This window comes from Eschrichtius robustus, chromosome 4 (assembly GCF_028021215.1).
Source record: "Eschrichtius robustus isolate mEscRob2 chromosome 4, mEscRob2.pri, whole genome shotgun sequence".
Taxonomy (NCBI): domain Eukaryota; kingdom Metazoa; phylum Chordata; class Mammalia; order Artiodactyla; family Eschrichtiidae; genus Eschrichtius; species Eschrichtius robustus.
Window position 1 is genome coordinate 43,738,986 of NC_090827.1, and position 27,456 is coordinate 43,766,441.

General features: G+C 40.5%; 1 protein-coding gene across 1 annotated transcript in view; it reads left to right on the forward strand.

The window, feature by feature from the left end:
* The first annotated feature begins 9,187 nt into the window (after positions 1 to 9,187).
* MND1 (meiotic nuclear divisions 1) overlaps positions 9,188 to 27,456 on the forward strand; it is a 78,789-nt gene continuing 60,520 nt past the window's right edge. The window contains exons 1-4 of the mRNA XM_068542084.1: positions 9,188 to 9,263; positions 15,805 to 15,870; positions 19,219 to 19,276; positions 22,870 to 23,018. Of these exons, the coding sequence (XP_068398185.1) occupies positions 9,261 to 9,263; positions 15,805 to 15,870; positions 19,219 to 19,276; positions 22,870 to 23,018 (276 nt within the window). The 5' untranslated portion in view covers positions 9,188 to 9,260. The remainder of the gene's footprint in view (positions 9,264 to 15,804; positions 15,871 to 19,218; positions 19,277 to 22,869; positions 23,019 to 27,456) is intronic.

Here is a 27,456-nt window from a genome sequence, read left to right on the forward strand (position 1 = left end):
GACTTTTTTTTTTTAATGCTATTTAATTTATTTATTTATTTATTTTTGGCTGTGTTGGGTCTTTGTTGCTGTGCACTGGCTTTCTCTAGTTGCGGCTAGTGGGGGCTACTCTTTGTTGTGGAGCACAGGCTTCTCATTGCGGTGGCTTCTCTTGTTGTGGAGCATGGGCTCTAGGCATGCGGGCTTCAGTAGTTGTGGCACGTGGGCTCAGTAGTTGTGGCACACGGCTCAGTATTTGTGGCACACGGGCTCTAGAGCACAGGCTCAGTAGTTGTGGCACACGGGCTTAGTTGCTTCGTGGCATGTGGGATCTTCCCAGACCAGGGCTCGAACCCGTGTCCCCTGCATTGGCCGGCGGATTCTTAACCACTGTGCCACCAGGGGAGTCCTGCTCAGGGATTCTTAAGGTTGCCTATCTGCTGGTGGGTGGGGCTGTGTCCCTGCCAGTTAGTTGCTTGGCCTTCGTCGTCGTACCAGTACTGGTGCCTCCAGGCTGGTGGGTGGTGGCGGGGCTGGGTGTTGAGACTAATAAGCTAGAGGGAGGATTCCAGAATGGCGCTTGCCAGCACCATTGTGTTTGTGGTAGAACAGTCTCCCCAGACTGGCTGCCCCCGGTGTCTGTGTCTGCAGGGTGAACTCCAGCTGCCTCCTGCCTCTCCAGGAGGCTCTCCAAGATCAGCAGGTGGGTCTGACCCAGGCTCCTTTCAAATTACTGCTTCTTCCATGGGTCCTGGAGTGTGTGAGATTTTGTGTGCCCCCTTTGAGAGTGGAGTTTCTATTTCCCTCAGTCCTCTGGGTCCCTCAGAAGTAAACCCTGCTGGCCTTCAAGGCCAAATACTCTGGGGGTTTTTGCAGGACCCCTAGGCTGGTAAGCCCAACCTGGGGCTTGAACCTCTCACTCCTTTGGGAGAACCTCTGCAACTGTACCTATTCTTTCGTGTGTAGGTCACCCACCCAGGGGTAAGGGTCTTGACTGTATCACAACTCTGGCCCTTCTACCTGTCTCACAGTTCCTTCTTTATATCTTTTGTTGTAGAAGAGCTCTTCTAGTAGGTTTCAGTCTTTTCATCGATAGTGGTTACTACTTACAGAGTTATGATTTTGGTGTGCCCTTGAGAAGAGGTGAACTCAGGATCTTTCTACTCCTCGTTGGGAACTCCCTCCCATCCCCCCACCCCACAGGTCTTGAGGATAAGTAAGCTCTCAGTCTTGAATGGTGTATGGACTTGATGATTATTTGTTTGTTTTCTTGTAAAGGACTCTTGTCCTTCTTAGTTGATTGTAAACAAGTCATTGGCTTACACATAGGCATACAACATTTTTCCTGATGTATTTATAACACTTTTGGGTTTTTCATTAAGTCTGTGATCTATATTTTGTGTGATGAAATGAACACTAAAAGTTATCATAATTAGAATAGCCTTTGTTAAAAGTGGAGGGACACTACAGAAATTTCTTTGTTTTGGTTTTGGGAGGATTAAAATTCCACAACAGATTGAAAGTCTGAAAGAGGTGAAAGTCTTGGAAGGAGAGTTGAAACAAAAATGAGAAAAAGACCAAACATGACACTGCTAACTAGTTAATGCGAACATTAGTATTATTGACACCTAATTCCATTCCTCACTTATTTTTTTCTTTTAACCAAGCAGGCACCATTGCCATCGTGGACTCTTTGGAGGTTTTTAGAGTCAGATTGAGAGTGAGGCAGTTGTGCCAGGTTTTAGCATATCTCAGATTGCTTTTTAGGAACTCGGTTCATGTAAAGCTGAAGGCACCCCTTTCCAGAGCAGACAAAGGGTTTAATTAAAGCTGCAGTTTGTTATTGCCTACGTTAAGAGGCAGGAAGGGCAGGTGACATTCTATCCTCAGCCCCACCTTGCTGCCTCTTTTTTTGCTGCCATAGTCTTTGAACAAATGTCTGAGCACCTGTGGTATATACCAGGCTTTGGGCTATGTGTAAAGGCTGTTAGGATGAATAATAAAGCCTGTAACCTCTAAGAGCTTACAGTATGGTTGATGAACCGGACCAGGTGATTACACCATGAGCTGCTTTTATATACCTTCATTTGCAAATATTTACTGAATCTAGCGTCCTGCTCTAGCTACTAGGGAATAGCAGTAAACACCCGCCTTCCCCGCAAAAAGTCCCTGTTCTCATGGAGCTTTATTCTACTGGGATGAGGCTTAAATGAATATATACAGGGCTGGCTACGTAATTTGTGATAAAAAGAATGAAAAAGGCTTTTTCCTTCCTTCTGTGGTCTCTCTTTCAACCTGTGGTGGTGTTTATTTGCTACTTAATGTCACACTCCCTTGGGCGTAGGGATGTTTGCCCAGTGAGTGCAGACCCTCACATATACCTGAGGCCCCGCACCATGACTCAGACTCGCCCCATGCCTGTGCCCAGCCCCCTGCCAGGAGTGGAGAGTGGCAGGGGTTGCTGAGTGGGACCAGGGATGCTGGCAGCTGTTAACTCACCCTGGGAGAAGGCAAAGAGGTGGTGTTAGGGGGGATCGCCAAGGCTTGCTAAAAGAGGGCAAGAGAGCATGAGTCGTCCAGGAAAGAACAGATAGTTCAATATCGCGAGGCCAGACAATGCTCAAGAAGAAATGATGAGAGATGAGGCAGGGTTACAAAAAAGAGTTACTGTGCCTGTTCTCAAGGAGTTTACATCCCAGATGGAAAGATTAAAAAAGCATCAGTACCTATAATACAGAGCAATTTAAGAGAAGAGCCATAAAAGAAGTGTCAATAAAGCATGATGGAAAATCCAAGTTATCACATAATTGACGGGGACAGTCTGCTTTATGCATATTGTCCCAGCATGATTGTAAAGAGCAGTCTTTCTTTCTCAGGAGCATCCCAGTTTGGATGAGAAATTATATTCTCACGCTACACCAGTGTTTCTCAGCCTTTTCCCCCATTATCATCCCCCTAAGGAGCTTTTTTTTTTTTTTTTTTTTTTAAATTTATTTTTGGATGTGTTGGGTCTTCGTTTCTGTTCGAGGGCTTTCTCTAGTTGTGGCGAGCGGGGGCCGCTCTTCATCGCGGTGCGCGGGCCTCTCACTATCGCGATCTCTCTTGTTGCGGAGCACAGGCTCCAGACGCTCAGGCTCAGTAGTTGTGGCTCACGGGCCCAGTTGCTCTGCGGCATGTGGGATCTTCCCAGACCAGGGCTCGAACCCATGTCCCCTGCATTGGCAGGCGGATTCTCAACCACTGCACCACCAGGGAAGCCCCTAAGGAGCTTTTTTTAGACATCTTTTCCCTAATTGCCCCTTGCCCCCACCCCATGATGCTTTAATGCCAGAGGTATACTTTATATCTGTTTATGTGCTACAGCCCTTTGGAGGCCCATAAACCATTGTACCACAAACCATCCGAGATTTTTTCATCCCCCAGGAACCAGTTTTGATATTGCCCCCATTGAGACTGATGCTCTGCACAAATGACATAGTAGTATTGTCATTTCTAACTCAGGAGATGTGGTGTGACTGAGAGGTCAATAATGTTTACTATTTCTTCCTTGAAATTGTCTCCTCTTGGTTTTTCATTCTCCTACTTCTTTTTCTACCCTGTAGACTTTTCTCTGTCTCTTTCAAATGATGTTACTTTCTTTTCCTACTTCCTTAATAAAGAAGGTTCTCCTATAGGTCCTGCTTTTCAGAATTTCAAGGAAGGGCCATGAGAAGATTGTCTTCAGTTTGGGGTGCATTCCTGAGAATTCAAGGGGAAACACAGGCAGTAGAACATGTCTCTTCTCCTTGGTGGTGGTCATTCTGAGTTTGCTATTCCAAGACTGGGGTGCACACCAGAAATCTCAGAGAATGGTAATAATGGCTCAGTGACATTTGGGATACAGTTACAACCGCACTGACCAACCCTCTCCATGTGCGCTTAGCACTCATCATTCCCAAGAGAAGATCCAGTTGGGTCAATTTATCACTGACCAGCGCCACTTTGGACACCTCAGAGGCAAGTGGCCTGCCTTATGTTCATCCTACACATGTAACCTTTGGCTTGAGCACCTAGCCCTGGTCTAGACAGGCATGGCCCAGCTGGCAGAGAGTTCATTGGATGGATGTGGCAAGAACCACAGCTCTAAGCAGAAAGAATGCTGGGGGTTTAGAAACTCAGAAAGCAGCCAAGGGCCTGGGAGACACCTGGAGCTTCAGAACATCCTCTCCAGTGAAGTTCTGTCATCAGGTCTTGTCTCTCCTGTGTTCTCTTGAGATTTCCACAAACTTCCATTCTCTTGGGCAAAAAAAGATGGGTTTGTAAAGAGTTTTAAATGCCCAAACTGAGAAGGGCACACGTCTTTAGTGGCTTTTCCTCCCTCCTGTCTCATCTTCGCTGCTTCCTCACTCCCACATAAACTATAGGCATTCATCAGAGATATTGCAATAAAGTATGATTTGCAATAAAATCACACGAAGTTTTTGGTTTGTCAGTGCCTATAAAAGTTATGTTTAGGGCTTCCCTGGTGGCGCAGTGGTTGAGAGTCTGCCTGCCAATGCAGGGGACACGGGTTCGAGCCCTGGTCTGGGAAGACCCCACATGCCGCGGAGCAACTAGGCCCGTGAGCCACAACTACTGAGCCTGCGCGTCTGGAGCCTGTGCTCCGCAACAAGAGAGGCCGCGATAGTGAGAGGCCCGCGCACCGCGATGAAGAATGGCCCCCGCTTTCCACAGCTAGAGAAAGCCCTCACACAGAAACGAAGACCCAACACAGCCAAAAATAAAATAAATAAATAAATAAATAAATAAGATCTTTAAAAAAAAAAGTTATGTTTACACTATACTGTAGCCTATTAAGTGTACGATAGAATTATGTCTAAAAAAATGTACATACCTTAATTTAAAAGTACTTTATTGTTAAAAAATGCTAACCGTCATCTGAGCCTTCAGCAAGTTGTAATCTTGTGGCTGGCAGAGGGTCTTGCCTCCATGTTGGTGGCTGCTGACTGATCAGGGTGGTTGTCACTGAAGGCTGGGTCTGCTGTGGCCATTTCTTAAAATAAGACAGCGAAGTCTGACACATCGATTGACTCTTTCTTTCATGGACGATTTCTCTGCAGCATGTGGTGCTGTTTGATAGCATTTTACCCACATAGAACTTCTCTCAAAACTGGAGTCAGTCCTCTCACACCCTGCTGCTGCTTTATCAACTGAGTTTATGTAATATTCCAAATCCTTTGTTGTCCTTTGAACAGTCTTCACAGCATCTTCACCAGGAGAAGATTCCATCTCAAGAAACCACCTTCTTTGCTCATCCAGAAGAAGCAACTCCTCATTTGTTCAAATTTTATCATGAGATTGCAGCAATTTGGTCACATCTTCAGGTTCCACATCAAACTCTAGTTCTCTTGCTATTTCCACCACATCTGTAGTTACTTCCTCCATTGAAGTCTTGAACCCCTCAAAGTCATACAAGAGAGTTGGAATCAACCTCTCTCAAACTCCTGTTAATGTTGATATTTTGACCTCTTCCCATAAACCACAAATGCTCTTAGTGGCATCTAGAATGGCAAATCCTTTCCAGAAGGTTTTCAATTGACTTTGCCCAGAAACATCAGAGAAATCACTACCTATGGCAACTAGAGCCTTACAAAATGTATTTCTTAATAAAACTTGAAAGTAGAAATTACTCCGTGCTCCATGGGCTGCAGAATGGATGTTGTGTTAGCAGGCATAAAAATATTAATCTCATTTTACATCTCCATCAGAGTTCTTGGGTGACCAGGTGCATTGTCAATGAGCAGTAATATCTTGAAAAGAATCTATTTTCTGAGCAGTAGGTCTCAACAGTGGCTTTAAAATATTCAGTAAACCATGTTGCAAACAGATGTGCTGTTATCCAGGCTTTGTTGTTCCATTTATACAGCAGAGTCAGAGTAGATTGAGCATAATTTTAAAGGGCCCTAGGATTTTCAGAATGTTAAATGAGCATTGGCTTTGACTTAAAGTCACCAGCTGCATTAGCCCCAATAAGAGAGTCAGCCTGTCCTTTGAAGTTTTGAAGCCAGGCATTGACTTCTCCTCTCTAGCAATGAAAGTCCTAGATGGCATCTTCCAATAGAAGGCTGTTTTGTCTACATTAAATATCTATTTGTTTAGTGAAGCCACCTTCATTAATTATCTTAGTTAGATTTTCTGGATAACTTGCTGAAACTTCTACATCAGCACATGCTGCTTCGCCTTGCACTTTTATGGAAACAACTTCTTCCTGAAACCTCATGAACCAACCTCTGCTAGCTTCAAACTTTTCTTCTGCAGCTTCCTCACCTCTCTCAGCCTTCATGGAATTGAAGAGAGTGAGGGCCTTGCTCTGGATTAGGCTTTGGCTTCAGGGAATGTTGTGGGTGCTTTGATCTTCTATCCAGACCACTCAGACTTCCTCCATATCAGCAATAAGGTTGTTTCGCTTTCTTATCATTCATGTGTTCACTGGAATAGCAATTTTAATTGCCTTTAAGAACTTTCCTTTGCATTTACAACTTGGCTGTTCAGTGAAAGAGCTTAGCTTTCACCCTGTCTCTGCTCTCGACATGCCTTCCTCACTAAGCTTAATCATTTCTAGCTTTTGATTTAAAGTGAGAGATGTGTGACTCTTCCTTTCACTTGAACACTTAGAAGCCATTGTAGGGTTATTAACTGGCCTAGCTTCAACATTGTTTTGTCTGAGGGAATACGGAGCCCCAAGGGGAGGTACAGAGACAGGGAAATGGCCAGATGGTCGGTGAGGCAGTCAGAACACACACAACATGTATCAATTCAGTTCTCTGTCTTATATGGGCATGGTTCATGGTGCCCCAAAACAATTTCAATAGTAACATCAAAGATTACTGAACACAGATCACCATAACAGATATAATAATGATGAAAAAGTTTGAAATATTGTAAGAATTACCAGAATGTGACACAGAGACACAAAATGAGCAAATGCTGTTGGAAAAGTGGCACTGATAGACTTGCTCGACACAAACCTTCAATTCGTACAAAACGCCATAGCTGCTAAGTGCGGTAAAGTGAAGCGTGATAAAACGAAGTATGCCTGTATCAGCACATCTTTGCCTCAGGCTTTGTTATTCCACGAACTCAAACTAAGGCAGAAGATACCGGGTTCCCGGGTTCCTGGTCTAGAAGGAAGGTACTGGGTTACAGATGGGCATGTCCCTTTCGCCCTGCAGACTCCTTGGATATGGGGAGTGATGAGGCTGGAGCGGGGCCAACATAGCCCCAGAGCAAGGTCTAGGGCAAGGGCCAGTTGCACAGTTGGAAGGGCAGCACTGACTGGAATATAAACTGCTGACGGGTGTGGCCTGTCTGCTTCATCCTCACATATTCGGCCAACAGCAGATATTCAAATTTTTAAAAATGAAATTAATGTGTGCTTAAGGTTTTTGTAAAACATGAATTTGTTCAATAAACAAATGCCATTCAGGCACTATGACAAATGCTAAATTGTGGATTCATGATCCAAATGTTATGATGCTACAAATATTTATTTGCTTTCATACTTAACTCATATAATACATACATCTGCCTGCCCCATAATGTTGCAAAACTTGGAGCGTCTCAAGACATCTGAATGGCATATCAGATAATTTCAGAATTCTATTGGTGAAAATAGTAAATGCGAAAGCACTACTTGATGCAAGTAAAGATTTTTCAAAGTAAAATATCCTTTCTTTTTTTCGCCTGAAAACCACATCTAGCTATCCCTAAGTAAATGACAAGATGGTATTCTTGAAAACCTGGTCCATTTATTTAATACACATTTATTGAGTGTTTATCACGTGTCAGGCACTGCGCTAGGCCTTGGTCATACCAAATGGTTGGCTTAGTCTCTGCTACAGAAATGAGTTTGATATTATGGGGAAGTTGTCCAAGTTAATAATTACAAAATGAATCTGGGATGCTGTGATAAAACGACAGAGACCCTTTCCTCTTGTGGGGGGTGGCATGAGGAAGCAGAGAGAAAAAGACTCCTGGAGGCTACCCCTGAGCTATTGAAAGGATGGGTAAGAGTTACCCAGGTGAAGAAAAACTGTTCTTGACAAGCAGATGAGTATGGCAGTCTGAGAGGAGATAAAGGCAAGGATTCCCACAAATGCCACTTTTATGGTTTTTGACAACTCTACATAGCACCAGTAATAACTTAATATTTTTCTTAAATATCACTTTAATTTTTAAAAATTTTTTACTGACATACCTACTTCAGCTGTATCTTAAGCAATACATGAGAAATCTAGGGTATGGTGTGTTAATTATACATTTGCTAGTACTAATATTAAAACACTTACTAAATGGATACCCTTTTACTCTCTTAAAATCATTTCATCAATTGAATTGTATCGAACTGTAGGAAAAACAAAATGGAACTCTTGTTTAATTTAATATACCCCTTACCCTGCAACAGGAGATAATTCGTTTTAGATGCCACTTTTTTTCCTAGTAGAATTACTATACTTTAAAATGGTTCAAAATAACGTACAATAACCTTCAAAGCAACGGAAAAGTCTGAGTTAATTTTCTGGCACCTTGAGGCAAAGGGACCCGAGCTTTTGATCTTAATCCCCATCAAGTAATGAGGCAGCATACTTTCGACCGTTTTGATTTGAAATTCATTCTCTTGTATTAAGAAAACAAAACAAACAAAAAACCTAAAGCAAAGGCAGACATACAAAGGGATTTTTAAAAGCTGGAAAAGCAGTGGGTATCGGTAGGAGAGAAGATGAGGCGTAAAATTAGAAGAGAGAAGAAAGTCCGCCCCAGACCAGGCAAATCCGCATTGATGGAGGCAGCGTTTCCTTCTCCAGCAGCCAAACTGCCTCTGTTTTTTAAGGCAAACTTAGGCCGCGTTTCCGCTGAGCGAAGAAAGAAGTCAAGGCGAGGGCTCGACTTTCTGAAAAAAAAAAAAAAAAAAAAAAAGGAGTCACAGTCAGCACGCAGGACCGAAGAGGCGGAAGCAGCTGGGAGACCCTGCTCGCCAGCATCTTGAATCGACCAGGACGGACCGGCGGGCAACCAGGCCCCGCCCCCAGGACAGGCCTCGCCCCACCCCGGCCGGCCGGCCGCTCCGCGGAGCCGCCAGGGGTCGCTGCGCGCCGTCTGGGCGACAGCCGGTCTCTCTTCCCTGCCTCCCCTTCGCTGCTCCGCCCCCGGGGCGGTGTCGGCGCCAAAATCAAACCCTCCTGGGCCCGCCCCGCCCCTCGCCGCGCTTAGGCCCCGCCGCCGGAAGACGCGCCGCCCGCGCAATGGTAAGAGCAAGGGGAGCGCTCCTCGGTCCCCCTCCTCCACAGTGGCCCGGCTGCAGAGCCCCTCGGCTGCGTGCCACGCGGGCCCGGCGTTGGCCCCCGGGCGGGCTGCAAAGGCCGGCTACCCAGCCAGGTCGACGCCCCGGCCGCCCGGCGCTTTCCGGCTCCCGCCGCCTGAGCCCCTAGGCTGAGGCGCCGCGCTGGGATCCCCGTCCTTGTGCCCCCCGCCTCCCTCCCGGGCGGGTCAGGTTAACTACGGGCGTTCGAGAACGTGCCCCGAGTGTCTCACGAACTCAGCAGTCTGTCAGCAATGCCACGAGTCACTTCAGAAGCGGTGCCCAGGCTCCCCGCTTCCGGCCACCAAGGCGCCGCCCCCGGTGGAGAACAGGGAACGGGTGTCGGCGGGCAGCGCCGGGGGGTTCCCGGGGCCCGAGGAGCTTGCTTGATCTTTGAAGATTGAGTGGTTTGGGGCGTTGTAGCATTTAGAGCCCATTTCAGTATTGCTCACAATTTCCAAAGTGACCTAACAAATCTTCATTTTATGCCAGTCAGAGGATTTCTGTGAAAATGCGTTGGTTTTTACGAAGGGCAGGGCTGCCCTTTTGTGCTTCCGGAGTCGCTTTATTAGGGAAGCACCGTACCGACCTCGTCTTCCTTGCATTGCCTGATGGGTTAAGTCCTGGTTAGATTCCAAATCGTCTCTTTCTCTTTGTGAATTTAATGTCTTTCTGCTCATCAAATCATTTTCATAAACCTTCAAAGTGTCATCCCCCACCCCCTTCTGTTGGCAGAGAATCAACGTCTAATGAAGTGGATCTAAGATTTTAATATCTTAATTAAGTGGCCGTTATTTTGCCAAGCTGGTGGTGGACGGAGATATATAGGTTGTACGATGTTTATTTGAAGATTCTTGTCCAGATGTAATCAAAACTGATAACGGTTTCTTTGTGGTTAAACTAACAACCCAGCCACCTGGGCATAAAATGGTGTAGGAAGCCAAACAGGCTCACCCTTAAATCTGGTACCAGTGTTCCGTGATACCATATTTCTCCTTTATAGAGTTACTGGCCTGATAGAACTGACTACTGAGTACTATGCAGCCCATATGCATTAATTTTTTTGTTTTTGTCTTTTTACCTAATATCTCTCTACACCTACATACCTTCTAATACTAAATGGTTTAATGTGCTATTAACTCTTTTCTGATGTTTACCGCTAGTAATGGAGAAACATGGAACAAGTTAGAATAAAACTTTTTGTAAGAGACATACTTCCTATTTTTCATGTATTATTAAGAACTAAGTTTAGTGTTATGTTGATCAAAGATAACTTTTGTTCTTTTTCCTGATTGTGAATTAATAGCTGTTTGTTTTGATTTTGGTTGCGCTTGCTGGGTAAACAGTTGTTATAAGTCCAAGCATATTTTTGGAATTGGAGAAATGTGGTATGGTCTGCCACTTCTGAGGGCAGCAATTATCATCTACTTTTAATTTTTCAAAATTGTATTAGTGATCAACAGGGCTGACTTTAGGAAATTTTTTTGTGGGAACTTAGTTCCCCAACCAGGGATCGAACCCGTGCCCCCTGCAGTGGAAGCGCAGAGCCCTAACCACTGGACCACTTAGGATTTCTTTAACTCCTAGTTGGAGAAGTTTCCTTCATTGTCCTCAAGTCAAATTTTGAGGCCACTTACTTACTAATTTGAGTGTATCTCTAACTCATACTACAAGGAGATGTTCTTTAATCCTAAGTATTACATGAGCCCTTGTTGATTTTTTGGAGAAATTTCTAAATATGAAGTAATATGGCATCCTTTTACATTAGTTACTTTAATTCTGGCCATGATACTCTCCCACGGTGGTTAGCAATGAAAACTCTTTGTAGTGGTGAAGGAGACTGATGAATAAATTAGCCTGAAATCAGTGTTAACGGATGATACAGCTCATCCATATTTCTTTTTTTTTTTTTTCATCCATATCTCTTGAGTCACTTTCATAAGCTGTTGAGCTGAGTGATAAGAGCTTTCCTAAAACAGTGTGCCCTCAGGACATTAGATTCTCCTCATTGCCTGCCTCTTATTGGCAGATTCTTGCGGAGTCCAGGGTCTCTCAGGGAGCAGTTTATAATAACAAAATGTTAGGAGCCTTTTCTAAAACTTTGGCTCTATTTTCCACTGATGCAGCCACAGATTAAATTCCTAAAGGGGTTCTCATTGCCCCACAGTGCCCCTAACTTAACCTTCAGATTCTGGGCTGAGAGAAACAGTGTTTTCAATCCTGGGGCACAATTAAAGCACCTCAAGATTTTTAAAATATGGGGCCAAGGGGCCCCATTTCAGAGATCCTGATTCATTTCTTATGGGATGTGCCTGGGCATCAGCAGTTTTAAAAGCTCCTGAGATGATTCTAATCTCTGTGTATGGCAGTTTGAGACTAACTGGACTAGAGAAATAGCTGAATGGGCCTTCTAACTGAGTGTGGATATCTTGCTTTATTCAGACACTGCAGAAGCCAGTGTGAAGGGAGGCTAATAACGTAGTACTGAACTCTAGCTCTCTACCCTGGGTTTAGTGAACGTGTCTTCGTAGTGTATGGTTTCTTGGAACTGAGATTCCTCTGGTTTATCTCTCCAAGTAAGGCAATAAATGGTTATCACAGACTTCCTTATTATCAGTTCTCCCTGAAATGTATTTATGGGAGTGCAGAGGGGTGTTGTGGGATTTGGGAGTCTGAACGGCCTCAAATTTTAGATACATGGTCCTGAAATTGAGGGCTGGTCTTTACAACTGCTCTTCTAACCTGGCACTAACCTCTGGGAAGGCAAAGGCAATTCATGTTCTGAAGAACTCTTTTTGTTTTGTTTTGCTTTGTTTTATTGAATGAAAGAGTCTTTAAATGCTATAGTACTTTACAGTTTTCAAGTTTCACACATATGATTTCATATAATCCCATAATAACCCTGTTCTCCCCCCACCCCTATTTTGCCCCTCCCCACATCCTTCTCCCCGCTGGTAACCACTAGTTTGTTCTCTATATCTGTGAGTTTGCTTCTTTTTTGTTTTATTACTAGTTTGTTGTATTATTTAGATTCCACATATAAGTGATATCATACAGTGTTTGTCTTTCTCTGACTTATTTCACTTAGCCCTCCAAGTCCATGCATGTTGCCACTTTTTTATGACTGAGTCATAAAAATCTATTGTGTGTGTGTGTGTGTGTGTGTGTATGTACATATGTATATAAGTACATATGTATATGTGTATTATACATATACCACATTTTCTTTATCCATTCATCTGTTGATGGACACTTAGGTTGCTACCATATCTTGGCAAATGTAAATAATGCTACTATGAACACTGGGGTGCATGTATCTTTTTGAATTAGTGTTTTTGTTTCTTTGGGATATATACACAAAGGAGTGGAATTGCTGGGTTATATGGTGGTTCTATTTTTAATTTTTTGAGAAAGCTGTGCATTGTTTACCACAGTGGCTGCACCAATTTACATTCCCACCAAAGTGTACGAGGGTTCCCTTTTCTCCACATTGTCACCAATTTGTTATTTGTGGTCTTTTTGATGATGGCCATTCTGACAGGTGTGAGGTGATATCTCACTGTGGTTTTTTTGTTTGTTTGTTTCGTTTCGTTTTGTTTGTTTTTGGGGTTTTTTTTTTTTTTTTTTGGCTGTGTTGGGTCTCTGTTGCTGCACGTGGGCTTTCTCTAGTTGCAGCGAGCAGGGGCTACTCTTCATTGCGGTGCGTGGGCTTCTTATTGTGGTGGCTTCTCTTGTTGCAGAGCATGGGCTCTAGGCGTGAAGGCTTCATTAGTTGCGGCTCAAGGGCTCAGTAGTTGTGGCGCACGGGCTTAGTTGCTCCGCAGCATGTGGGATCTTCCCGGACCGGGGCTTGAACCCGTGTCCCCTGCATTGGCAGGCAGATTCTTAACCACTGGGTCACCAGAGAAGTCCTCATTGCGGTTTTGATTTGCATGAAATGAAGGTGTTTTTGATAGAACAACATTTTTAAAAAGGCACAGAAATGGGAAAGAGCATGCTGCAAGTGGAGAATTACAAGTAGTTTTTGTATTACAGCTTAAATTGCTCAGTTCTTCATGTTGTTATGGTAAATTTGAGGTGGGGAGTGGTACCTGTGAGAGATAAGTTGGGGTCAGGTGACAGAAGACCTTGTATGTCATTCTAGGGTGATTGGATACTTCTGGATGGTTGAGAGTTTTAAGCAAGGGAGTTTTAAGCAAGGGAGAGGCATGGGTAGGCATGGCAAAGGAGAGATTTGCTTTTTGGCAGCGTAGAATGTGGCTGGAGGGTGGGACAAAGCATGGTTAACAGACTGCAGGTATGTAGTAGGGAACAGACAATGAAGGCCTGAACTAAGGTAGAGGTAGTAGGGATGGAGCAGACAGGATCGATTTGAGAAACAGTTAAGCTCTGAAATTGGCAGAACTTTGTGATTGGTTGGATGTGGAGTAAGAGAGATGAAAGAACCTAGGGTGACTGCCAGGCCTCTGGCTCGGGGAACAAGGTAGAATCTAACTGAACTCAAGATCCAGAACAGCAGGTTTGGGGAGTAGATGTGGGAGAGGAGGGGTCAGTTTAGACCTCCTGAGTTTGACGTCTATTCAGCAGACAGGTAAGTACGTGAGATTGGAGCTCAGGCGCCCACTTAATCCAATGATATAAAGATTTGAGTTCTCAGCATAGGTGTTTGTTAAAACCATGAAAGCAGGTGAGATCAAAGAAAAGGTGTGAGGAGAGAGGGGATCAGTAGAGAAAGAACCCTGGGGAACTGCAGTATTTAAAATTGTGGACAGAGGGAAAAGAGAAAAAGTTAAACTTTGAGGCTACTTATTTTACCTGTGCAACTCATCAAGGAACATTGGATAATTTGCTGTGAAAAGGGGTTAATGGGTTTCTAGACCACGTACTCTGGAATGCATTCAGAACGGCAATTCCAAATTCCTTTCCCTGTCTAGTGTAGGCTCTCGTTTCTGATGGAGTTTATGGTTGGATAGGTTTATTATTGTTGGTTTATTTATGTCTGCTTTTTACGTGGTATAAAGTATTTTAAAGTTCTTACTAAACAATTTATGTTCCTCTATAATCCCATGCAATTTTTAAGAAAGATGCAGATTACTTCAGAAACATTAGTGTGGAAGCCTCCATGAGAGTACTAGAGATTATGGTTCTCATTCTCTTTTGTTATTTTCTGTGAATATTTGCATTGAGGAAGTTTGGCGTTTTGAAAATTCAGGCTTTGGCTTTAGGTATATACCCTATATAAAATATATGGTAAAATTTATTATTAAAATACATTTCAGTTACATCTTTTTTAAAATATTTATTTATTTAATTTTATTGTTTATTTTCTTTATTTTTTTGGCTGCGTTGGGTCTTAGTTGCGGCACGCGAGGTCTTTTTCATTGCGGTGCATGGGCTCTTCATTGTGGCCTGCGGGTTTTCTCTCTCTAGTTGTGGCACGTAGGCTCCAGAACACGTGGGCTCTGTAGTTTGCAGCACGCAGTCTCTCTAGTTGAGGCATGCGAGCTCAGTAGTTGTGGTGCGCGGGCTTAGTTGCCCCGCGGCGTGTGGGATCTTAGTTCCCTGACCAGGGATCGAACCTGCATCCCTGGCATTGGAAGGCAGATTCTTTACCACTGGACCACCGGGTATGTCCCTCAGTTCCATCTTATAATTATCTTAATTTCAAGTTAGCTAAAGGGTAGTGACAGGATAATAATAACCTGAAGTAGGCTTTCATTTTCTACTTGGACATGGTTTTCCTTCCTCCAGCCTGCCCTCCACAATGCTACCTAACTCTTATCGTGTCACTCCCTGCTTTAGAAATTGCTCAGTAGCTCCTCGTGGCCCGAAGTAAAGTCTGCTCTCTTTGGCTGGACAGTCAGCCTTCCATAATCTGGCCCCAGACAACCTTTCTCATCTCATCTGCCACTCCACTTGTATAATAATCGTCCCTGAGTGTTTGTCTTTCTGGAGCATTCCATGTACTTCTGTAACACTGTGCCTGTGTGTGATCTGTCCAGGACACCCTTCTCACCATTTCTCAACTTGCCAAAATCCTGTTCATCTCTAGCCTTCCTAGCTAACCCTCCTCCCTTTCCGGTGGAATTAATTTATTCTTTCCTGGGTAGCAATTTGTACATGTACCTGTTCGTTAATTATAAGTAGTTATGTCTATTTATTTTCCCTGAGAGATTAAGTCTTTTGAAGGTAAATACAGTGACTTATTGGATCATTTGATAAATATTGAACTTCTACAAAATGCCAGGCACTGTCTCAGTCACAGTTCTTATTATTATACTGGCAGCACCTACCACAAGGCTTGTCATAAAGTAGTAGCGTTGTTAAAATCCGTCTTGAGGCCTCGCTCTGAGAGTTATTAAACCTCTTGGTCTCAGATGAGACCATGCATTATTTCTGATAATGTTTTGAACCAAGTTGTCTTAAAAAGCATTGTTTTTGTTTTTGTTTTTAATTGCACTGTTTACTTTTTAACTTTTGTGCTTTAGTCGAAGAAAAAAGGACTAAGTGCAGAGGAAAAGAGAGCCCGCATGATGGAAATATTTTTTGAGACGGTAAGTCGTTTTCCTTAAGATTTTTAGTATTTTGTGTAATTTTCTCCTTAAGTTTATGTCATCCAGTGTTAACTGTACTTTTTTTTATTAGAAATCAATAGTGAACAATTTCCTAAAGAATGAATAAAATTCTACAAACACTTGTGGTTCCTGTGAGCTGTGGAGCATGAAAGAATCCTATCCCAGGATTTGTAGAGTCTCTTCTATCCAGACTGCCCTATACTCTGGCACCATAATTAACTTTCTGAAGCATATATTTGATTGTGTCCCCTTTTACCTGAAAATAGTAATGATAATAGCTCACATCTACTGAGTGCTTCCTAGGTGCCATTCACTATTCTAAGCACTTGGTGTAGTTATCTGATTTTATCCTTTTTCACCCTCTGAGATCCTCATTCTACAGATCTGGACATCTGAGACACAGCCTAAGATACCAGCCCTGTATCTCGAAACAAGAAGTGATAGTACTAGGATAAAAACCCAGGGGGGATCATCTGATTATAGAGATAGTGCTAAATATAGCCTCTTTACATTTATAAGCCTGCATATGGTATAACACGTATGTGATGGTACATAGCCTCCTTAATTTATTCCAGTTATTCGTGCCTGCCACTAACAGGAAATATGTTTGAAGTTTCTGCTCCTAAGTGGCAGAACCAGGATTCAAACCCAGTCACCTGGCTCTAGAGCCTGTTTTCTTCACATGTTGCTGTACAATGGCTTTTCTTGCTTCCAGATTAAAATCCAAACTTTTGACCTACAAAAATATTAATTTCTTACGTCTTACCTCTTGACAGGACCTTCAAAGTCTGGTTTGGCCCCAACCTACTGGCTATTTTCATTATTTACAAATATCAATATGAAGAAAGTGGGGAAAACGGCAAAATAGAATGTAAAATTAATAAGTAATGATAATACTTGACATTTTCATTTTGATAATGCAGATTCTCAGTGAAACAAGTGAAATATTGTGGGCACTTTTTTTTTTAACTGTTTGCCCTTTAAGCGAAATCTTACTAGTCTTACTTACATACAATGACTTACTAAAAGTCATTGGCAATTCAGAACAGGGTATCATATTAATAATGATGATATGATTAGGACGATAAATTGATAAAGTTTGTAGGTAAAGATTATGACTATTTATTCTGCTGAGTTGAAATATTTTTCCTATGGTCTTAGAGCAAGAAAAGTAGATTTAATTCCTAGCAGGCAGTGGAAAGCTGGGGAGAGTGGTGAGGGAAATTAATTTGTTCTTTATGATATTGTTGGCTGTTTTTGATTAAAATTTTTTCAACTCTGCTCTCAATGACATTAAGACACTAATGACTAGGTACCATGACTATAATGAGTATTAGAGGTTAAAGAAGTTCAATAGTCAATGAGTTTTTAGGTAAAGATAGGAATTAATTGTATTAATTGATTGATTTCAGTTCATATATTCCTCTACATATTAATTCATATGAATACATACATAGATTTATTTGAAGTTACTAATTCTTTGCCTGTTACACTTAGGAAGAACATGGCCACAGTACAGCTCAAAGATAGAGAACTTGTACCTGAAGTCTGTTTTACCTAATAGCTTTGTGACGTTAAGCAAGTTATTTGACCTAAGTCTCAGTTTCTTCATCTCTTAAAAAGGCTAATAATAATTGTACCTAGTTCACAAAGTTGGTATGAGGATTGAATGAAATAATCTGTGTAAAACATTATAATGCTCAGGTCATAAGTGCTTAATTAAAAGTTATCTAACTTTATAACTGTGTGTCTTCCATGGTATCTTTACACATAGTTTTTTGTTTTTGAGAGCTAGAACCATTGTGTTCATCTCTCCTTTATTATCTCTTTAATGTAGGGGAGAACCAATATTTACTTGAGACCATTTTCTCTGTCCACTTAAATGACCACTTTGGTCCTGAGGCTAGTTCTTTGCAAGCCCATTTATTTACATAGCAACTCCACTGGGGCAGCCAGTATGTCTGGGGCTTTTCCTTGATAACCACATCTAGGCAGATGTCTCAATGAGTTCATGTTCTTTTTCCCAAGGTATTTGCGAATAGGTTTGATTAATTGGGTTTTTTTTTAACGCATTAGAGGCCTGAAGTTAGTAATTTACTGCATGTTCTCTGAGACCCTACAGAATTCTCTTTTAACAGTTTATTCCCAGATGTGCAAAAATTTATTTCACACTCTAGAACCAATGACTTAGTATTTTCCTTAATTTACTAAATCTTAAGTGTACTGAGATGAAGTTACTTTTTTCAACATTTTATTATTAAAGATGAAAGAATTTCACTATGAATACCTATATGCCCAGCTTAGATTCTGCCGTTAACATTTTATACTCTACTTGCTTTATCATATATATATATATTCATCTATCCATTCCTTTATCCATCTATCAATTCATCTTTTTTGCAGGGGGTTGTATATCTGGGCTACTGGTCTTTCGTCTGGTATGTTTTGTGAATACTGTCTTCCAGTCAGTCTTTTCAGTTTCTTAACAGTGTGCTTGGATGAGCAGAAGTTTTAAATTTTTATGATGTCTAATTTCCATCCTATTGAAGTTACCTTTTCAAGTTTATATTGGAAGAAATAGATCCCAGCTTTCCATAACAATAATCACAATAATTCTGTTCTAATTGCTGAATACTTCAGTCTTTTCAAATATTTCACTCTTATTATCCGAGTTCTTTTTACCGGTTCAGCCAAAGCTTATTACAAGAAGAAAGGAGTATTCTGCATAGATTTTTTTTCCAACCATAAGATTAAATATTCTCTGTGTATATCTTCCCATAATGTTTTGCTTTGCATGTGGTGGACATGCAGCATGTATAGGTGAATGACTGATAGGCAGCCATAAATTGTATGTTTTTCTTACTTAGGTGTGGCTCTTCCATGAAACCTTAAATGTAAATAAATCTTGACAGCTGTCTGTTTTGCTTTTAGTTAGAACTGCTAATCTGTGATGTATGGTATATGCTAAGCAAAGCACTATTTGTGTTTTCTTCAAATCAGTGTCAGAGAAGCTGATTATCTCATGTTAACAAATGATTCATCATAACTAGATTTTATACTTCATTGGGAAGATGTTCTTTGCATTCTGCCCTCCAGTTACTTTAAAGAATTGTATGTTCATGCAAAATCTGTCCATTTTAGGTTCTGTTTAAGGTATTGAACAAGATAATTACAGTTTCTTCTAGCTCTAAAATTCTCGATTCTATTGCACTATTCACTTCCAGTCATAGTTTTTTAGTATAATATTTTATAAACATAATTATGGTAAATATAAATATATAGTAGAAAATAAATGCATGTTTTTCATCTTTCAACTCTTTTAAACAGAAAGATGTATTTCAATTAAAAGACATGGAGAAGATTGCTCCCAAAGAAAAAGGCATTAGTAAGTATCAAAAATGTGCCAGAATGTTTTGGTAAATACCCGTCATCTTTCCTGCAACAGTCTTTCACTTCATGGAAACGTAAATTTCTAGAGATGAAGAATGTTTATAAAAGTCCCTATATAGGACTTCCCTGGTGGCGCAGTGGTTAAGAATCCGCCTGCCAATGCAGGGGACACAGGTTCAATCCCTGGTCCGGGAAGATCCCACATGCCACAGAGCAACTAAGCCTGTGTGCCACAACTACTGAGCCTGCACTCTAGAGCCCGTGAGCCACAACTGCTGAGCCCGTGTGCCACAACTACTGAACCCCATGCACCTAGACCCCGTGCTCCACAACAAGAGAAGCCACCGCAATGAGAAGCCTGTGCATGGCAACAGAGAGTAGCCCCCGCTCACCACAACTAGAGAAAGCCCACGTGCAACAACAAAGACCCAACACAGCTAAAAATAAAATAAATAAATTTAAAAAAAAAAAAAAGTCCCTGTATAATGTTTCTGGGCCATGACCATGATTCTTGTGTTTGAAGTATCTGCTCTAGTGAAACTAAAGTGGAATATGCACGCATGCCTGTGTGCGTGCACACATACGTATACATACACACAATTATACACATGTATTTATTTATGGGTATAATTTACTTCAAAAGAAGTAAAAACTTCATGTATGTTCTGGTATTTGTTAAATGTGATTTACATAGTGTATTAGTTTTCTACAGCTGCTGTAACAAATTACCATAAACTTAATTTCTACTTCACACAGTAGAAATTTATTTTCTCATAGTTCTGGAGGCCAGAAGTCTAAAATCAAGGTGTTGGCAGGGTTGGTTCCTTCTGGAAGCTCTGAGGGAAAATCCATTTTATGCTTCTCTCCTAGCTTCTGGTGGCTGCCCACAGTGCTTGGCTTATAGACACATCATTCTAATCTCTGCCTCTGCCTTCACATGGCCTTCCCCATTTTTTTTTTCTCCTCTTCTGTGTCTTATAAGGGCACGTGTTATTGGATTTGGGACCCACCCTAAATCCAGGATGATTTTATCATGAGGTCCTTAATTACCTCTCTATAGAACCTTTTCCAAAGTAAGGTCACATGCACAGGTTCTGGGGGTTATCTTTTGAGGGGTCACTACATATGATACATATTTTTTTAAACCTTACTTTCTGATTATATAAGCTATACATGTTATTTTAACAGATTTGGAAATTATAAAGAATATAATAAAAATAAAAGTTGTTCATAATCCCTCTATTCTGAGATCACCACTGTTAACATTTTGGTGTATTTTGATATCTTATTCTTCGGTTCTGTTTATCTGTGTTTGTATGTATCTGTCCATTTCTCTGAGAGGGAACCATGCTGCATGTACAGTTTTGTGTTCGTGTATTTTTCCATATACCATCATATCATCTACACCTTCCTATGTCATTTGCTTTAAAAAAAATGACTTACAACATCTACATCTCCTAATGTTTCATTCTGTGGCCACCCACTGTGCCATAATTTGTTTAGCCCATTAGCTATTGTTGACCATCTAGGTTGTCACCAAATTTTGCTGCTAAAATTAATGTGTAATTAACATGCCATCCATAAATTTTTTCTAAGACTTATTTTTTAGAGTATTTTTAGGTTCACAGCAAAATTGAGAGGAAGGCACAGTATTTCTCCTGTACTTCCTGCCCCCACACGTGCATAACTTCCCCTATTATCAACATCATTTACCATCGTACATTTGTTACAGTTGACAAACCTGCATGGACACATCATAATCACACTAAGTCCATAATTTACATTAGTATTCACTCTTAGTGTTGTACATTCTATGGGTTTGGACAAAAAGTATAATGTCATGGATCCATCATTATGGTGTCATTATGGTATCATACAGCATATTTTCACTGCCCTAAAAATCCTCTGTGCTCCTCCACCTATTCACCCCTTCCTCTCCCCCTGCTGTAAACTTTTTTCCACATCTCATATTACTTCATTAGGAAATGTCCCCAGAAATAGAATAGAAAAAGAGACTTGTCTAGTTTTAGGCTTTTTATGTGTGTTCTCAAATTGCCTTCAGGAAAGGCTATTATACCCAAGTTTGTTTCTCAGAACTATTTTCATTTTTAGAATTCTTTGACATTTCATTTCAGTTTGTACTTCTTTATAAATGAGGTTGAATGTTTTGCATTTGGTGTAGACTTTATTTTTTTATTTATTAAATCTTTAATAGATTTTATTAAATTGGGGGATCTGCTCTAGGAAAAATTAAAATGGACTTTAAAATACGGATAATTTCTTGGTATAGTTTTACTTAATAGAAAGTAAGAATGGTTTATAATTTCAAACATTTGTGAACTATGACTTTGTATTTTTACATGCTATTTTAAAAACTCTTTTCTGATATTTAATCTTACCCCTAACCAATATATTTATTTATTTATTGTTTAATTTTACCTAGTAGTTTTGTTTTAGTTTCCTTAGCAAGAAAGGTAATACATGTTCATTGTTGGAAAAAAATACGAAAAATAAGCAAAAAGAAGGAAATAAGAATTGCCTCTTAACCTTAATTCAAGATAACTACTGTCACATAAGTGCATACTGTCTTTTAACTTACTTTTCTATATATTACATTTTGGATGTATATATATCCAGGCCATTAAATATTTTATAACGTAAATTTAATGAACGCATTGTATATCATTACAAAAAAAAATACTTTTGAGTCCCGTTATTGTACTGATTTCCAGGGTTTTGCTATTGAAACAGTGCTTTGACAAGCATCCTTATACATATCCATCATTATTTTCTTTAGCTGAATTTATAAAAGTGAAATTTCTGTATAAGAGATATGCATAAACCTAAGGTTTTAGGTACATATTGATACATTTTTCCACCCATGTTGAGAGTACCCATTTCCCTGAACCCTTTATTACAATTTTTAGTGTTTTAAATTTGGTAGTCAAGAAATTGTATCTCATGCTTTATTTTGCATTTCTTCAATTATTAGTGGGTTTGAACATTTTTCTTGTTTATTGACGATATTATTACAAATATCGTACATTTTAAAAAATATTTATTTATTTTATTTATTTTTTTGGCTGTGTCGGGTCTTAGTTGCAGCATGTGGGCTCTTCGTTGTGGTGCGTGGGCTTCTCTCTAGTGTGGCGTGTAGGTTTTCTCTCTCTAGTTGTGGTGCGTGGGCTTCAGGGCGCGTGTGCTCTAGTTTGCGGCACGCAGGCTCTCTAGTTGAGGCGCGCGAACTCAGTAGTTGTGGCACGGGCTTAGTTGCCCCCGGCATGTGGGATCTTAGTTCCCCAACCAGGGATTGAACCCGCATCCCCCCTGCATTGGAAGGCGGATTCTTTACCACTGGACCACCAGGGAAGTCCCTGACCATACATATTTTATAGATGCCCATTGATGTATTTTATTTTTCTGTTGGAGTATTTGTCTTCTTTTGTTATTATTTTTAAAAGCTCCTTATTTATTAACTTACTGACTCAATCTGTAATATTTATTGCAAGTGTTTCCCCAGTTATTGGCCTTTTAATTTGATTTATGATGTGTCTTAATATGAAGTCTTTAAAAAATTATCTCTCCTAGCTGCTATGTCAGTAAAAGAAGTCCTTCAAAGCTTGGTTGATGATGGTATGGTTGACTGTGAGAGAATTGGAACATCTAATTATTATTGGGCTTTTCCAAGTAAAGCTCTTCACGCCAGGAAACGTAAGCTGGAGGTTCTGGAATCTCAGGTACGCCACCACAATTTAAAATAATAGATTTGCTTTGTAAGAAAGAAATTTGTTTTACTTAATCCTCTTTCATTTAGTGGTTTCTGTTAAATTTTTAACATGCATTGTGGTACCATGACAATAACCCCATAACCAAGGTGGCTACTAAGTGACTAATGGGCAGGATACACTGGACAAAGGGATGACTCACGTCCCATGTGGTATGAAGCAGGAAGGTGCAACGTTTCATCATGCTGCTCAGAATGGCATGCAATTTAAAACTTATGAATTGTTTATTCCTGGAATTTTCCATCTAATATTCTCAGACTGTGATTGACCACAGGTAACTGAAACCATGGAATCTGAAACCACAGATGAGGGGACTACTATATAGGCAAGGAATGAAACTTTAGGGAAAGGGGCTGTGGACTTGTTTTGGGGTGAAGGGAGAAAGAATCCCGATTTTTCTGGAAGATAACAAGAACAGGAAAAGTTAATCAACAATAGTAAAGTAAATTAATTTCTCTCTGTTTAGAGGTTATATGAGATTGTGTTTCTTCACAGGAAAATCCTCCTGAAACACCACTTTTTAAAATGATGCTCCTGGGTTTAAGAAGGTTCAACTTTATGGGGAGTCTTCTTCCAGTCAGTGTTCTTAATTACAAGCAACACAAACTAACTCTGGCTGACATTAGCAGAAAAGAAATTTATTGAAAGATATAAGATAGACTTGCAGAATCATGGGGAAGGGTGGACACACAGTTCTAATAGTAGGCAGGAACTGAGGGAAGGTACACAGCCAGAACACACCATGAAGCCTTTCTGATGAGGATACTGGTGCCTCAAACACTGCACCGAACTCTGTTGACATTGCTGACCTCAGAAGATAACTCCACTGGCACTCCTGGCTGAAGAACCAGATGTTGCTGCCACCAAAATAAAACAAACAAACAAAAAACCACCAAGAAACTTCTGTACCAGCTCACAATTCTGGAGGTACATGAGACTAGCCAAGCCTTGGCCATGTGCCCACACTCTAGTTATCAGGGGAACTGGGGAAGTAAATAATTGGGGTTTCTAGTTTCTATGGTGGGAGGTAGCTGCCTCCTTTTGGTGCCTGCCATTCGCCAAAATAGGAAGGGGGTTTGGATGCTCCCATGATAGATTCATACCCACAAAATAAATCAAGAGAAAAAACTGAAAAAGAACACAGGATTTGAAGTCAAAATAACAACAACAGATTTATTGGATACTTACTTTCCTCTGTGTGCCAGATACTGTTCTAGGCATTTCAAATCCATTAGCAAACAAAGAATGGAAGCAGGAAACCAGGTAGTTAAGTTCTTGGAATCATCCAGCTATGAAGTAATGGTGGTTTGAACCAAGGTCATAGCAGCCCACTTACACCCCCTCAGCCCTAGGCAACCACTAATTTACTTTCTGTCTCTAGATTTCCTTGTTCTGGACATTTCATATGAATGGAATCACATAATATGTGTCTTTCTTGACTTGCTTCTTTCACTTAGCATAATGTTTTCATGGTTCATCCATGCTGTAATATGTATCCGTATTTCATTCCTTTTTACAGCCAAATAATATTCCATTATTTGGATATACCACATTTTGTTTGTCTCCTCATCAATTGATGGCCATTTATGTTATTTCCACCTTTTGACTGTTATGAATAATGCTGCTATAAAATTTCATGTACAAGTTTTTATGTGGACATATGTTTTTATTTCTCTTGGGAATTTCTGGGTCATATGATAACATTATATTTCATTGATTGAAGAACTTCCAGACTGTTTTCTAAAGTGGCTGCACCATTTTGCATTCCTACCAGTAGTGTATGAGGGTTCCAGTTTCATCACATCCTCACCAAAACTTGTTGTTACCTGACTTTTTGATTCCAACCATCCTAGTGGGTTTGAAGTGGTATCTCATTATGGTTATGACTTTCATTTCCCTTATGACTAATCATGAGCATCTTTTCATATGTTTACTGGCCATTTGTATATCTTCCTTAGAGAAATGCCCATTCAGATCCTTTGCCCATGTCTCATCTCTTAAACATGATGCTGCATTTTTAAAATTATTATTAGAGTATCATTGATTTATAATGTTGTGTTAGTTTCAGGTGTACAACAAAGTGATTCAGTTATATGTGTTTGTGTGTGTGTGTGTGTGTGTATTCTTTTTCAGATTCTTTTCCATTACAGTTTATTATAAGATATTGAATATAGTTCCCTGTGCTATACAGTAGGAGCTTGTTGCATATCTATGATGATGCATTTTTTTTCCTTGCTAGGAAACAACATGCATATTCATCACTCAGGATTTTTTTTTAAACTTAGTTATGCAATTAAAAGCTTTATACAGGGTAATTTATTTTTAGGCCTTGTTACATTTTCCTGTCTTCATGATTTTTTGTTCTTGCTTTTATCCCCTTTGAGAATTCTCTTGTCTTTCCTTTCTCCCTAGCCAGTTCTAAACATCTCCCCTCAGAAACCTTCTCAAGCTCCCATAGCTTACTGTGTTCTTGCCCTTCTATAAACTCCTGCAATATTTTTGGTTTTACCATAAATAAAATGTATGACTTTGGCAAATACTGCTGGTTGTCTGTCTAATAAACATTGCCCCCTTCTTCATTACTAACAAAACGTTTACTATGCTGAGGGAGCAGTGTGTCTTGCTAAAAAATGTTTATCTTCCCAGATTCCCTTGCATCTAAGAATGGCAGTGGGAAACACTTTTGATGAATGAGATGTAAGTGGAAGACTAGCTTGAGGTTTCTGAGAAAATGTTCACTTTCCTGATAAGGCAAAACCCCTTCTTCTTTTCTGTGATATGGACATGAGATCATATTGTGACACTAAGGTAACAAGTGTTAGGATGAAGACGTTCCCTAAGAATGGCCGGGCCTGGATTAAAAGGGCTTGGGTCTCTGGTGGCATTTTGACACACTGCACTAGCCTTGGACTGCCTTACCTCTGGACTTCATATTGCATAAGAAAATTAAGCCCCCATTTAATGTAGTTTTAGTCAAATACTCTCTTTGTATTCTAAAAGTATATATCCAAAATGGATAAATTTGCTTTGAAGACTTTTTTTATATAAATGTGACTTAGATCTTATATTAGTTATCTATTGCTGGAACAGAACTGCATACCCCAAAACTTCATGGCTTAAAGAAACAAACATTCGTATCTCACAGTTTCTGTGGATCAGGTTTAGTTAGGCTCAAAGTCTCACATGAGGCTGTAGTTTAGTTAGGCTCAGAGTCTCACATGAGGCTGTAGTCAAACTGTTGGCCAGGGCTGCATTCTCATCAGAAGGCTCATCTGGGAGAAGATTTACTTCTGAACTCAATCTTAATGGTTATTGGATTTAGTTCCCTACAGGCTATGGGGCTGAGGTCTTCAGTTCCTGGAAGGTTATTGGACTGATGGCCTTAATTCCTTGATAGCTTTTAGCCAGCTGCCTCCCTCATTCCTTATATCATGGGCTTCTCCATAGGACAGCTCACAATGTGGCAGCTGCCTTTCCTCAGAGGAAATGTGTGTGGAGAGTCCAAGACAGAAGCCACAGGGTTTTTTGTATCTTAATCTTGGAAATGACATCCTATCACCTCTGCCTCATTCCATTCCCTAGCAACAAATCATTAAATTTAGTTCACATTCAAGGAAAGATTATACATGGGCATAAATACCAAGAGGCAAGGATCATTGGGACCATCTTAGAGGATACGTATCACAGATTTTTCATTCTTTTTACTTCCCAAATGTATAAATCTTATCTTTTTGATTATTTTTTGAAAAATAGCTTTATTGAGGAATAATTGACCTACCAAAATTGCTCATATTTAAAGTTTATATACTGATAAGTTTTGACATATATATACATCCATGGAACAATCACCACCATCAAGATAAGGAACATACCCATCACCCCTAAAATTTTCTTCATTCCCCTTTTTAATCTTTGTCTCCTGCCCACTGCCCTCCCCCACCCCCCAGCACACACACACACACACACACACACACACACACACACACACACACACACTGCTTCCCTTGCCCCCATCCCCAGGCAACCACTGATTTGCCTTCTGCCATTATACATTAGTTGATATTTCCTAGAATTTTATATTAAGGGAATCATGCAGTATATACTCTATTTCCTGGCTTCTTATACTTAGCATAACTAAGATGTATCCATGTTGCTGTATACGTTACTCATGCATTTTTATTGCTGAGTGGTATTTCGTTGTATAGATATACAACAGTTGTTTACCTGTTGATGGACGTTTGGGGGTTTTGTTTGTTTTAGTTTGGAGTTATTATAAATAAAGCTTCTATGAATATTCGTATATGTCTTTGTATGAACATATGTTTTCATTTATATTGTGTAAATACCTAGGGACGGAATGGCTGGATCATATGGTAGGTGTGTATATAAC